The 14,965-nt window shown below is 47.0% G+C and overlaps 1 protein-coding gene across 2 annotated transcripts in view; it reads left to right on the top strand.

Annotated features, from left to right (window-relative positions):
- The window catches only part of LOC116272565 (unconventional myosin-Ie), a 102,968-nt gene extending 88,231 nt beyond the window's left edge, over positions 1-14,737 (top strand). For both annotated transcript variants that reach the window (XM_031661305.1, XM_031661304.1), the window contains 2 exons: positions 12,752-12,921; positions 13,643-14,737. In XM_031661305.1, the coding sequence (XP_031517165.1) occupies positions 12,752-12,921; positions 13,643-13,719 (247 nt within the window). In that variant the 3' untranslated portion in view covers positions 13,720-14,737. The remainder of the gene's footprint in view (positions 1-12,751; positions 12,922-13,642) is intronic.
- The last annotated feature ends 228 nt before the right edge of the window (positions 14,738-14,965 follow it).

The raw sequence follows: 14,965 nt of genomic DNA, 5'->3' as shown, positions 1-14,965 counted from the left end.
TGGGATTACAGGCGTGAGCCACGGCGCCCAGCTGAAAGCACCTTAGTTTTATCACACAGACAGCCATCAGTAGAGTGGATGCCACCCTTATATAGACCTCGCTCTGCGTGTGTGTGTGTGTGTGTGTGTGTGTGTGTGTGTGTGTCTGTGTCTGTGTCTGTGTGTGTCTGTCTCCCTCTCCTCCTCCCTTCCACTACCCCCCACTCTTGGGTAAGTAGCTATATCCTAGCAGTTGTCATGACCATGGTTTACCTAATTGGCTTGGTCTAAACCAGTAGTTCTCAAACTCTAGTGTGCACTGGAATCACCTGGAAAGCTTGCTGGCCCACTTGCCGAGTTTCTGATTCTGTAGGTCTGGGGTAGGGCCTACGAATTTGCATTTCTACCATGTTCCCAGGTGATACTCTGATCCAGGGACCACATTTTGAAAACCATTAGTCTGAAGGCACCTGTGGTCTGATTGATAAAGCCAGGGAAGCCTCCATGTGAAGGTGAATTGCAAGGGTGCTGTTAGGCTCACAGGATTTTCGATCTCTAACCCAGACCTACACCTTTCAGGTGGGTGAGCATCACTAAGTCACCCCCCTAGGCCCAGTTTGATCCCTCAAAGTAGGCAGGGTATTAAAAGCAGTCAACAGAATGCACCAAATCTCTTAGCTCTGTCTGCTAGCTGCCTACTTACTTTGGTTTTGGCAAGCAAAACCATCTTTCCAGCCTACTTTGCAAGTTGCAGACTTGCACATCAGCCAGCTGGGAGCATCTGTCAGCCAAAAGTAGGCAATTTAGGAACACTGTGTCTTAACCAAGGCTGCTCCCTTCCAGCCCTCTGCCATGTGGTTCCCTATTTAAGTCTTATCGCACCCTTTGCCGCCTTCAGGCCTAAAGACTGGGTACACGTGGTGCTGTCTTGGAGGCTGGCCATGAGGCCGGAAGGAGAGGACACCTTCACACCTGTCTACTAGGCAGTAAGATTTCCTTGTATGTAAAACACGATTAGTAGGCACACTGTGTCTTAGCCAGCCTCCTCTTTGTAACCTTAAATCTGCTGTGCAAACGTTCCTTACAAAATAGTACCTTGGGCAAAGGGCTGAACCTTTTCTTAGTATTTATTTTCTAAAACACATAAAGGTGAAAATTAAAAGTGTTTAATGTGGCCAGAGACTTTGGATGTGGCATTTTATGGATCCCCATGGTTACCTAAATTTAACAGCTTCTTCGTGTTTGCCATAAAAACCTGAATTGCATTTATCCCACAGGAGGCTGTTGAAGCATGCAGGGAATTTTAGGATCCCAAGTTTGTACTTTTTCCATAAATATGAAAATTCCTATATACATCAAAGTTCTAAACAGTAACCTTGACTTTAAGCAATCTGTAAAAGGAGGATTACTATGGTCTTTCTTCCCCGGCTCTCACATTCTGGGTTTCTCTTTCCTTCCTCTCTCATCCCTCAGTGCACTTTTTCTGTAATTTATTTTGGATCATGTAATATGGATAAAATCAAATGATGTAATTAGCACCTCAAGTTAATTCAGGCAAGTCTTTATCAGTTTATTTTAGGTTCAATCAGTTGTTTTGAAGAGAGCATGAAGATTTCACTAAATTAATTACCATCCCAACTGGATTCTTTACCCTTGCATTGCAGTATTTGTGCACATGGTAGCTATCATTATCATTCTCCTGGAAACACTGAGAGATCTGCAGTGGGAATCAGGATCTTGCCATCGATTAGTATAGCTTTTGAAAAGTCTAACTCAGGTCAAAGATCTTTCCTGATTCTCAAGGAAAGAGAAGAGGTTAGGCAAGAATCGTATAAACAGTTCATCCAGGCCGGGCGCGGTGGCTCACGCCTGTAATCCAGCACTTTGGGAGGCTGAGGTAGACGGAACACGAGGTCAGGAGATTGAGACCATCCTGGTTAACATGGTGAAACACCATCTCTACTAAAAATACAAAAAATTAGCCAGGCATGGTGGCGGGCGCCTGTAGTCCCAGCTACTCGGGAGGCTGAGGCAGGAGAATGGCATGAAACTGGGAAGCAGAGCTTGCAGTGAGCCGAGATTGCACCACTGCACTCCAGCCTGGGCCACAGAGCGAGACTCCATCTCAAAAAAATACACACAACAGTTCATCCATCCACCTTTGCTCTGATCTCACTATCCAGTGTGTGTCGTAATTTTCCCTCCTATAACTGAAATGTACATAATCTATCTGCAGTTCATTCTTGGAAGCATTAAAACCCAGACTGGAAATGTCTGTTAACCTTTTTAATCCTGTGGTCCATTTTGTGGGAGGACAACTTCAGGAAATTTCAAGATACTCCAGAGATTAATCCAACTAGAAGTTGGAAAAACAGAAAAATCTTGCAGGTGCTCAGTGGTGGGGCTTCTGGGCATGCCACAAAGGAGGGGCCAACAGAAATAGTTAAATGCTGCCTCTGTGTCTCTTGTCAAGATCCTCCCAATGGAGTCATATTTTCAAGGGGCTTAAAATTTCCATCAAGTGTCCAACAGCAATATTTCTCAACCCATAATCTGTGGGAGCAGCAGCCATATCCTGGCCCGGGCAGACATGGTGCTGAGGAATTCCTGGCATCCATTTCCACATTTCCAGTAATGTTTATAGATTCAACCTTTTGGAACACAGCATATTTTTAAGAGCCAGTGGAATAAAATGCCATTATTTTCCTTCTTGGAATTTCAAGACATACATTTCACATCTGCAGAACAAAGAGGTGATATTCGAAAGCTTAATCCCAGCTCCGCCTGATAGACTAGGCACACCCACCCAGGAGGTATGGGAGCTACACAGAAATTCACAAAAGGTGGCATTTAGAGTGCAGAGAGCACAAGATTTGCAGCTATAAGAGCAGGATGTGAGTCCTGGTTTGTCCATTCATTCCTTTTTCTTTTATTCATCAATATTTACTGAGCCATGTGCCTTCTATGTGCTACCCCAGGCTTGTCACTTAATCTTTCTACTCCTTGGTGTCTTCACCTGTACAATAGGGATACTAATAATATAATAATTTTGAAAACCCACTCCTCAGAGTTTTCTTGAAGGTTAAGTAAGGGCTTTGTGTGCTATAAAGCACAGTGCTATTTGAAAGTTATTTTGTATTTGTCTCATTACTGTTATTCATTGGTTGGTCTCACAAGGAAATTTTAATGCTCTACCAGGGTTGAAAGGTGACATTCCCTGGCCCAGTGGCTTTATTCTCAACAACTCAAATCTCTGGCCTGCCTAGAGCTGTGGATTCCATGAAGGTCTACACTTCAGGCATTGCTGGCTTTAATGCGGGGAATGGACAGCCTAGGGAAGCCAAAACAAGGAGACTAGACAGGGAGATGCCCGCCCCCAACACACACACACCCTTGGCAGCTGTGCCTGTTCTCCATGGGCACAGAGCATCAGCGGCACACAGTTCTGCAGTAACGGTAACAGACACTAGACATTAGAGCCTCATTTGGATGATTTGAAGAAGGAAAGTCACAAACTCCTTCCGGCTCTGCACTATTCCACAGTCTCTCTCTCTCTCTCTCTTTTTTTTTTTTTTTTTTGACAGAGTCTCACTCTGTCACTGAGGCTGGAGTGCAATGGTGCGATCCTGGCTCACTGCAGCTCAACATTTGCCTCCCACGTTCAAGTGATTCACATGCCTCAACCTCCCAAGTAGCTGGGATTACAGGCATGAGCCACCACGCCTGGCTAATTTTTAGTAGGGACAGGGTTTTGCCATGTTGGCCAGGCTGGTCTCGAACTCCTGGCCTCTACAGTCTCTTTCTAACTAAACATCTATCTCAGCTGCAGTCATCATAACAATGAACATCCCATGGAAAGGATGGACATTGCCAGGGCAGAGGGAATTAACTAGCCCTCAGTTGAGTTTTGATGTCATTTGGGGTTTTGTTTCCTTGTGGACTTTTGGCACCTTGTGAGATTCGGCAGCCATCCGTGAGGACTCAAATGTCAGCTGACATCCTAATGTCTTGGGGCAAATAGATCAGTTGTTTCTTCTCTGGTCAGTAATACAGGACTCTTGCAGTGCAAGTTTTCACAAAGCAAACTGGATGTAGTGTGCTTAATTCATCAGGAAATGTTATTTGCTTCTGGGTTATAATGTGATTGCCCTACTCAGAAGAAAGAACCTGGTGCAAAAAAAAAGTTGCTGTAGGTCAGCTTTTTCGTGTAGTTATGTTAATTGGTAATAGACACATAAAGTGATGTGTACAACTTACCCTAAAATAAGAAAACTAAATTGCATTGTACAAAATTACATATAATGAAACACTGGATTTGCTTAGTAATATATAATTTTTTAACCATATACTAACATGTATATTATATATATAAACAATATATATTATATATAATGAGCCTTTATTATTGAAATGTCAAAAGGAAAAATAACTTATTGTTGAGTCTGAAATCTTGCTGCAACTCCCCGTTATCTAGCTGGGGACAGTGGCTCATGCCGTTAATCCCAGCACTTCGAGAGGCCAAGGCAGGAGGATCACTTGAGGTCAGGAGTTCGAGACCAGGCTGACCAACATGTGAAACCCTGTCTCTACTAAAAATACAAAAATTAGCCGGGCATGGTGGCAGGTGCCTGTAATCCCAGCTACTTGGGAGACTGAGGCATGATAATCACTTGAACCCGGGAGGCAGAGGCTGCAGCGAGCTGAGATCATTCCACTGCACTCCAGCCAGGTGACAGAGTGAGGCTGTGTCTCAAAAAAAAAAAAAAAAAATTATCTCAATGAAATAATTATTTTTATAACACAATTTTTAATTCTGTGATGTTTATTAGAAATACAAATACTGTATCACAAAGTACCAGAACTACCAAAATTATCTAAATTCTACATAGCCATTATAAAACAAATGGGGGTAAATGGCTGTAGTCCCAGCACTCAGATGGTTAAAAGCAGGAGGATGGCCCAAGTCCAGGGGTTCAAGACTGCAGTGAGGTATGATCATGTCACTGTACCCCAGCCTGGGCATCATTGCAAGACCTTGTCTCTAAAAATACTAACAATAAGGAAATAATGAAACAAAAGTTGGCAAGGCATTTTTAGACATGAGTGAGCCTGTTTTGTTGTGAGGGCAGCATGAGGATGGTAGGATGGTAGTGTTCTGGTGAACAGTGGGCACTCCAGCGAGTAAAAGGCCTGAACTGTAACATTTACCAGTTTCTCGAGTAAAATTCTCTCCCCATGGCCAATTTCAAGCTACCAGTGTGACTACTACTGAGTGCAGAGTTGGGAAAAGATGGGCAGTCTCACACCATTGTATAGTATTTCTACCACACATCAGCAATAGACTTTAATAACTTCAAATGCGTAGATAGAAGGAAAATAAGTAGACCAGGAGTGGTGGCTCACGCCTGTAATCCCAGCACTTTGGGAGGCCAAGGTGGGTGGATCACTTGAGGCCAGGAGTTTGAGACCAGCCTGGTCAACATGGTGAAACCCCGTTTCTACTAAAAATACAAAAATAAAAATAAAAATTAGCCGGGCTTCTTGGCACATGCTCGTAATCCCAGCTACTCGGGAGGCTGAGGCAGGAGAAACGCTTGAACCCGGGACGCAGAGGGTGCAGTGAGAAGTAGGAAGGGATAAATGATTAGCATTTATTGCCTTTGCTTTAATACAATTTCTTTGTTGTCAGTGATTTGATTTTTAATAATGGCCATGTTTGACAATTGGGTCATAAAATGCCTGAAAGTTCTATCAGCTCTCGCAAGTTGGACTGAGGCTGTTCTGGCATGGTGGGCATGCGGGTTTCATGTCCCCTGTAAGGGGCTTTGTAATCCCTTCCTCCTGGATTAACCAACTGCCTTGGCTGGGAGTTGGGGGCCTCCAGCCTCCTAGAAGACCTCATTAATCAAATTTCTGGCAGTTTCTTTGAAAGTCATTCCCGGCCAGGCGTAGTGGCTCATGCCTGTAATCCCAGCACTTTGGGAGGCCAAAGCAGGTGGATCACTTGAGGTCAGGAGTTCAGACCAGCCTGACCAACATGGAGAAACCCCATCTCTACTAAAAATACAAGATTAGCCGGGCATGGTGGCACATGCCTGTAATCCCAACTACTCAGGAGGCTGAGGCAGGAGAATTGCTTGAACCCAGGAGGCACAGGTTGCGGTGAGCTGAGATCGTACCACTACACTCCAGCCTGGGCAACAAGAAACTCTGTCTCAAAACAAAAAAAAAAAAAGGAAGTCATTCTTCTCATTAATGACGCAGGATTGCCACCTAGTGACACAGAGGAGATTGCCTGGGTTTTCCAGGCTGTTGGAGTCTGGGAAAATGGCTGTTTCCACCGACTGTGTTCCACGACAGCTTCATGGCACAGATTTCCTGTGTTCCTCAGTGCTGTTCAGAGCTCTCTGTAAAACTTTCCTAGAATTAGGCCGGGCGCGGTGGCTCAAGCCTGTAATCCCAGCACTTTGGGAGGCCGAGACGGGCGGATCACGAGATCAGGAGATCGAGACCATCCTGGCTAACACGGTGAAACCCCGTCTCTAGCAAAAAATACAAAAAAAACTAGCCGGGCGAGGTGGCGGGCGCCTGTAGTCCCAGCTACTCGGGAGGCTGAGGCAGGAGAATGGCGTAAACCCGGGAGGCAGAGCTTGCAGTGAGCTGAGATCCGGCCACTGCACTCCAGCCCGGGCGACAGAGCGAGACTCCGTCTAAAAAAAAAAAATCCTAGAATTAGAAAAAAGGCCTAGAACCGGGTGCAGTGGCTTACGCCTGTAATCCCAGCACTTCGGGAGGCCAAGGTAGGAGGATCACTTAGGCCCAGGAGTTCAAGACCAGCCTGGGCAACGTGGCAAAACTTCATGGCTAAAAATAAAGAGGCCGGGCGCAGTGGCCTACACCTGTAATCTCAGCACTTTGGGAGGCTGAGGCAGGCGGATCACTTGAGGTCAGGAGTTGGACACCAGTCTGGTCAACATGGCGAAACCCCATCTCTACTAAAAATACAAAAATTAGATGGGCATGGCGGTGGGCGCCTGTAATCCCAGCTACTTGGGAGGCTGAGGCATGAGAATCACTTGAACCTGGGAGGCAGAGGTTGCAGTGAGCCGAGATCATGCCACTGCACTCCAGCCTGCATCATAGAGCGAGACTCAGTCTCAAAAAAAATAAAAATAAGTTAATAAATGGAAAAGAAAAAGGACCTAGGCCATTGCCTGAATCTGCTTAGGTTTTACAGATGCAGAGCTTGGCCTCAAACCCAGCACACAGACTCAAGCCCATGTCCCCCTCCTGCTACACACTGTCAGCATAGAGCTTGAGGCCCCATCCCAGGGGGAGTCAGCCAGATAGCCACACAGGTCACCGTCATGCTACAATTCACCCTGCTCTGGAGGAGCCGTGGGCTAGGGGAGGGTGTGGCGGGTGGTTGGCCAGAGTCTGGGGAAGAAGTGATGGAAATGAGATCCAAGGCTGAGCAGGAGTTAGCAGTCCTGCCTGGGAAGTGGGGAGAGGCCAGGGGAGCGTAGCCAGACCAAGGAGGCAGAAAGGTTCCGTGTGGCTGCAGTGCCAGGAGCCTTAGGCATGGGCCACCATGGTGGCCAGTGGTGAAACCAGCAGGAAATTCCAGGAGCCTGCATCAGTCATCTCACAGGAGTGTCATGAGGGTGAAATGAAGCAGCATCTGTGAAAATGCCTAGCACAAGGCCTGGTCTAGTTGAGGGGAGTTTATCCAGACTTCACTCACCTACTGGCAGTTTCCCAGAAGACATCCTGTCTGCTCGCCCTCACAAGGGTGTAGCCATGTGCAGGCTGGCCAGGGAGAATGGCTCTCACTGTGGCTCGCTTTGGGAATATGCTGCCCCAGCAGAGCAGTTGTGCCCCTTTGTGATCACAAGAAAGAGCCAATGGTGGCAGCATCAGTGTTGCCCTTCCTAATGCAAAGTGCAGAGGTCCTCCCTCCTCCACCCACCTGCCCGCTCCTCCCGGCTGCCATCAAACAGTCCCCACTGTCCACACCCTGCTCCCCAGCAAATGTGCCATCTAAAGCTGCCCTGGCCTCCCCCACCTCTCACTTGTGGAGTACTAGGAACCCCATTCAGCCTGGTGATAAAGGGCCAGATGGCTTACATTGCCAGCACAGTAGCAGTTGCCCACAACCTGGACAATTAGGCCAGGTGTTGTCATGGGTCTACAGAGGACCCCAGATTCCCTGGGTAATTCCTGAGGTTTTACTTTGGCCAGTAGTCACGTATCCTGAGGAAGCAGCCTCTGATGCCTTGAGATCAAAGACCATGCAGTGGCCACACACACAGCTATTTGCGTGGTCCACCTGCATCCCCTTAGGTCTTGTTTATAATTTGGTATCTTATCACCAGAAAGAATCCGTTCAATCAGACTTATGATCTCTAGTTTAAAACAATCTAGATGCCTTTTTTTTTTTTTTCCTGATTACCCTGGCTAGAGTTTCCAGGATAATATTGGACAGAAGTGGTGAGTTCTGTTTTTATTCCTGATCTTATGGGGAGATTGTTGTGAGTTTCACCAGTAAATATGATGTAAACTTGAAGTATGTGGACAAGGGTCCTCTCCCCAACCAGGGCTCATGAAGAAAGGTAAGAAGGCACCAATGTGGCCTGAAGCAGGGAGTAAGGCTGGGGTGTGAGCAGGGGCCGCACCTGGCAGAGTCTGTAGGCGCCATGAAGGGTTTTGGTCCTTTTTCCAAGAGCAGAGAAAAGCTGTTAGAAAGATTTTCAGGTTGAGGATGGGGCGAACTAATAACAGCTGAGCTAGCATGAGGGTCAAGTGTCCTAGAAAGGAAACAACTGGCAAGGAAGACATGAAGGACAGAAACAAGTCTTAGTCAAAGCTGGAAGCAGGTGGGGCAGAACAAGTGAGTGATGCCCAGGGCAGGGAGGGTCTTACCTCTCAGGAGCCATCCGTCTTGTCTTACCCCGACCCCAGTGAGGGGAGTCCTTCAGCAGGAGGACCCCGTACCTAAGCCCCCGTATTTGGGCTCCAGAGACCTTGTCAATCTGCATTAAGGACGGCAGGATTTTTCCCCTGCACAAGACAGGACAAATTTACATCTGTGGGTTCAATTGGCCCGCTGTGCCCATGGGTTCCACATCTGTGGATTCAACCAAACTTGGAATGAAAATATTTAGAAAAAGTACAGATAGCTGCCTCTGTAGTGAACATGTACAGACTTAAAAAAAATTTTCTTTTTTTTTGAGACAGTCTTACTCTGTGGCCCAGGCTGGAGTGCAGTGGCGCAATCTCGGCTCACTGCAACCTCCGCCTCCTGGGTTCAAGTGATTCTCCTGCCTCAGCCTCCCAAGTAGCTGGGACTATAGGCGTGCACCACCACGCCTGGCTAACTTCTGTACTTTTTGTAGAGACAGGGGTTTTGCCATGTTGGCCAGGCTGGTCTCGAATTCCTGACTTCAGGTGATCCACGTGCCTTGGTCTCCCAAGGTGCTGGGATTATAGGCGTGAGCCACCATGCCTACTCAGTCCTATATTTTTAAAAAAGCCTTTTTCTTGTCATTATTCCCTAAACAATACAGTATAACAACTATTTACATAGCAATTATATTAAGTATTGTAAGTTAAATAGAGGTGATTTGACGCATACAGGAGGATGTGCATATGCACATTGTTTATATGCAGTTGTTACACTCTTTCATATGAGGGACGTGTCTGTGGAGTTTAATATCTGTGAGGAGTCCTGGAACCAGTCCCCTAGGGAGACAGGGACGACGGTTTTGGGTGTGTGTGCGTGCACATGTGTGCATCTGTGTCCTTCCACGTGCACTTCTAGCCCAGTTCTGTGGACTGCCAGGCTGGAGGCTTCCTGCCTCCCAGGGTGTTGTAATGCCCGCCCCCACCCCCTTTCATTCCTTGTTGCTGAGAAGTCACATGACATCTGGTATCCAGGCTAATGGCTCTTATTAACCAAATGCTGACATATCCCCAATATATAGGGTGCTTAATTTAAAACCTGCTTGCCTGGCCAACTTTCAGAGAAGCACGCACTTCTTGAACAGGGAATGGGGATTTCCAATAGGCACTAGGTAGAAAATGACTGATGTCACACTAAGAACCTACAAAATGCCTTTCCTCTGCACTAAGAGAGAAGTGCAGGGGGGTGGTGGTAAGAGGAGTGGAGCCTGAATAGCCTTGGGGATTGCTCCCTCCCATGTGGGGTGGTGGAAAAGCCCAGTCTCAGGGGAGCCCAGCCCCTCCTAGGGACAGTCCACCACCCTGCTGGCAGTCCGTGTCCCCCCCAGCCACCCCTTTGTGATCCAGGTTGTTCATCAGCACCCCATGAGCATCTGTCATCACAGGACCTGGGCAAGGCCAGCAGGCTGTGGCTCCTGAGAGCACAGCTCAAAACTGGGTGTGGTGGTTCTTTCCAGAACTCAGGCCCCAGAAAGCCCCTCCCTTTTCCTCCTTGCTCCTGTAGGTGTGAGTGATGTGCAGACCTAACAGCCAGTCCCACCATGTTGAGGTCCAGCCCAACTTCTTTAGGGAGAAATCTTAAGTTTCTTTTGTAGGGAAATGAATATAGCCTTTACTTTGGTTTGTCCTTAAGCAAAGTGGAAAAAAAAGAAATGTTCTCCATGTTTCCATTTTCCTTTTTGTTTTTGCTAAATGCTTTTTATGAACATATTTAATAAATAAATGTTTCAGGTGTAGGTGTAAAGATCTCACTAAATAGGAACAAGTTGAACTTACATACCTTTGAAACGGTATATGAATGGTGACTGAAGGCAGCATAGTATATAGAAAGAATAACTTTAAAGCTAGAAGATCTGGATTAGGGTGAGAGCACTGGAGATATTTTTAATAATTATGACAGTGGGGTGGAGGGAATGTCACTGGTATCCAGTGGGTAGAGGCCAGGGATTCTACAGGGCATAGGACAGCCTCCCTCACCCACCCCCATACACACACACACACACACAACAGAGAATTCCTAGCCGCAAATGTCAGTTGTGCAGATGTTGAGAAAGTGCTCTGGATAAACTCTTGTATAAGAATATTCACAGCAACATTTTTGGAGGGGCAAAGGGGAGCTCTGAGGGGTAATAATGAAAGAATGGGAAGGAGATCTGAGGAGTAATACTGATTGACAAAATGAGAGGGAAGTCTGTGGAGTAATAATGAGGGGGTGGGAGGAAAGATTGTGGAGTAATGAGAAGGGTGTGAGGGAAGTCTGCAGAGTAATGAGAGGGTCGAAGTGTGAGGAGTAATGAGGAATGGGAGGGAAGTCTGAGGAGTAATAATGAGAGGGTAGGAGGGATGTCTGTGGAGTAATAATGAGGGTTAGGAGGGATGTCTGTGGAGTAATAATAAGGGGGTAGGAAGGATGTCTGCAGAGTAATAATGAGGGCTGGGAGGGAAGTCTGACAAATAATGAGACGGTGAGACGGAAGTCTGAGAAGTAATAATGAGGGGGTAGGAGGCATGTCTGCAGAGTAATGAGGAGGTAGGAGGGAAGTCTGAGGAGTAATAATCGGGGGTAGGATGGAAGTCTGAGGAGTAATAGGGGTGGGAGGGAAGCCTGAGGAGTAATAATGAGGGGTGGGAGGTAAGTATGACGAGTAATAATGCGGAGTGGGAGGTAAGTGTGAGGAGTAATGAGGGGTGGGAGGTAAGTATGACGAGTAATAATGAGGGGTGGGAGGTAAGTGTGAGGAGTAATGAGGGGTGGGAGGTAAGTGTGAGGAGTAATAATGAGGGGTGGGAGGTAAGTGTGAGGAGTAATAATGAGCGGTGGGAGGTAAGTGTGAGGAGTAATAATGAGAGGTTGGGAGGGAAGTCTGAGGAGGAATGAGGGGGGTGGGAAGGAAGCCTGAGTAATAATGAGGGATGGGAGGGGAAGTCTGAGGAGTAATAATGAGGGATGGGAGTGAAGTCGAAGTAGTAATAATGAGCTGGTGGGAGGGAAGTCTCCGGAGTAATGAGGGTGGGTGGACAGATGGGATGGGAGTAGACAGGAGTGAGGTCTGAGGCATAATAAGGATACGAATGGGGAGCAAAGTCTCACGGCAGCATTTTTTACAATAGTGAAAACTGGAACCATCCCAAGTGACCATTCACAGTGCCCTGGAGAAGTAAACTGTGACACAGTCACTCGTGCAGTGGTGTAGTATCAGGCAGCGAGGATGAAGGAACTACAGCTGCAGGCATCAGCAGGGCACATGGTCCAGTTGTTGAGTGTGTGACCGTGGAATATGATGCCTTTCATACAGTTGATACAGTCGGACCACAGATATTGGTTAGGGGTATTTACATGTGTGGCGAACTGTAGAGATGAGCCAGAGAATCATGAATACAAACTGTAAGGTGGTGGTAATCTGGGGGGAATGCAGTGAAGGAGAGATGCCTACAGGCTTCTGTGGCACCTGCAAAAGTTCCATTTCCCAACTTGAGGAAGGAGGGACAGATACCTGAATGTTCCTGATTTAAATGTATGGGTATACTTTTGATACTTTTATATGGATATGTGTCTCCCACATTGCCTTCTATGCTGGGGACACAGTAACAGCAGCAGCTAAGGTTTTTAAGAGCTATGTGTGTTTGCAACAACCTTGTCAGAAAAATTACTTTTATTCCTCAAGTTTAAAGACTACGCCCTGGGCCATATGTCTTCTAAGGATGGATTTGAACTTGAACAGGCCAGTGCCAGCCACCATGCGCCAAACCACCGCTCGGTGCTGCTGCCTCCTGTTGGGGCCCAGTCTCACCTGCTCCTCTCTCCCCACAGGGTCAGGAGACAAACGACCAGTAGGCCTCCCCCAGCAGGGGGCAGACCCAAGCCCCAGCCCAAGCCCAAGCCTCAGGTGCCACAGTGCAAGGCTTTGTATGCCTATGACGCTCAGGACACAGACGAACTCAGCTTTAATGCCAATGACATTATTGATATTATCAAAGAAGGTAAGTGTGTGGCCGGTTGGCTGGGACAGCCTCCCAAAGAGCACATGGTCACATTGCTGTAAGATCTAGTGTGAAGATGAAGAGAATTTATGAGCTCCTCAAACTGCAATTTGTAGAGGCAGATCCAGGCCTCAGGCTCAGTCTGATCAAGACACCAGCTGCTCTTTTAATGCTTCTTTCAGCTCTGCCCCCTTCTTTATATCCCCTCCCTTCTCAAGCTGTTTTTCTTCATGGTAGCAAAATGGCAGCAGCAATTCCAGGCCAACATACCAAACCATGTCTGAAATCTGCATCATCTCTGCAACTTCTTTTCTTAGCCATTGGACAAAAGTCCTGAGTTTTATTCTGATCAGACCAAATTAGTCATGTGTCCATCCCTGAACCAACTTCAGGAGCAAGACAAAGGCTGTACCCTGAGTGGATTAGAACTGGTAGGGGCTGTCCCACCTACACTTCGTGGCTTCCTCATAATGAAAGTAGATGGTGTAGAAGCCAGGGAGACAACCTTCAATATCCATTAGTAAAGCAGTCCATGGGCTTGGCTGAGTGCTTTATTAATTTGGTAGATATCTTTTTACAACAAACTTCTTGATTTAAAGAACAAAGGGAAAACAATATGGATGGAGCCACATCACTTGAATCTGTATAGGAGCAGTGTGTGTTTGGCTGGGGCAGAACAGACTTACTCATCTTCACTTTCACCACCTCTCTCCCCCTGCAGATCCTTCTGGCTGGTGGACGGGTCGACTACGAGGCAAGCAGGGCCTGTTCCCCAACAACTATGTGACCAAGATCTGAGGCGCCCATGACTCTGACGCATGGGGCAGAGGAGCTCCAGGCACAGACCAGGGGAGGAGATATTTAGGGGCTCCCCTTACAATCCACAATGAGCAACTGCTTCTCCAAGGCCTGGAGCTATTCTGGTACCTTCCCCATGGAGGACACTGAAAAGACTGGGTTGGGGACAGGGAGTATCACTCCGTAAGTGATCCTAAAAGGTAGCCTCTTCATAGGAACCCAGGAGGGCAAAACCACCATGCATTAAGATTTATTTATTGTATTTAAACCTGGTGAGAGGACAAGTGAGGTCTGCTCAGACCTTATAGGCTTCTATCAAAACAGCACCCGGCTTGCTCACCAGGCCTAGGGAATGGCTGTAGGCGGCCGCTGACAAGTGCCTTTAGTTGAAGAGCACATTTCTTTCATCTCTTTTGTCCGTACCTGATATACACATTCCTCTCTGCCACCTTCCCTCAGGGAGGACCCGCCCTCTGCAGACTGGGCTCAGCGTGAGCAGGCACTTCCCACGCACATGCCAAGGGCAAGCTGGCCTGCTGAGCCCAGGGGGACAGCGGGGCACTGGTTTACACTTTGCTGGGACCATCAGGGCCGCCAAGCAGGTCAGGGGCTGGGGGCTGGGGGCTGGGCTGCCGGCTTTGCTTTCTCTGGGTCTTCAGTTGGAATGTGGCTGGCCCATGTTGGTTTGTGTTTAAATGCTGTACTTATTACAAGAAGGATCTTTTTTCAAGCTGTACATTTATAAAAACAGATCATATACTGTATATATAAAAATCTTGAGATGGTAGAAACATGTATGAATGTACTAAGTAGTAGTCCACTGTACTCATTCATAAGGTAGGTTTTCTTACAAAACTCACACCAGGTACTTACAGATGTGCCCTGCTCTTTTCCAATTACGGAATGTCATTGCTTTCTAGCTCAGTCCCTGCAGACTCTTCTCAACTCTTTCCCTATAGGAAACTTCCTCCGCATCCCGCCCCCACCTCCTAAATAAATAAAGGAATCCGCGAACACCTTCTTCTTTCATGACATTTGTTATGGGTTGAATTGTGCGCCTCCAAAGAAGATGTTAAAGTCCCAGCCACCAGTACCTCAGAATATGACCTTATTTGGAAATGGAGCCTTTACAGAGCAAACAAAATTAAAGTGAAGTCATTAGAGTGGGTCTTAATCCAATATAATGGTGTCCTGATGAAAAGGGGAAATTTGGACACAGAGACCAACATGCAGAGGAAAGACCATG

This window comes from Papio anubis, unplaced genomic scaffold (assembly GCF_008728515.1).
Source record: "Papio anubis isolate 15944 unplaced genomic scaffold, Panubis1.0 scaffold128, whole genome shotgun sequence".
In the NCBI taxonomy this organism is placed as follows: Eukaryota; Metazoa; Chordata; class Mammalia; order Primates; family Cercopithecidae; genus Papio; species Papio anubis.
The sequence above is the reverse complement of the archived record's forward strand: the minus strand, read 5'-3'. Positions and strand labels throughout refer to the sequence as shown.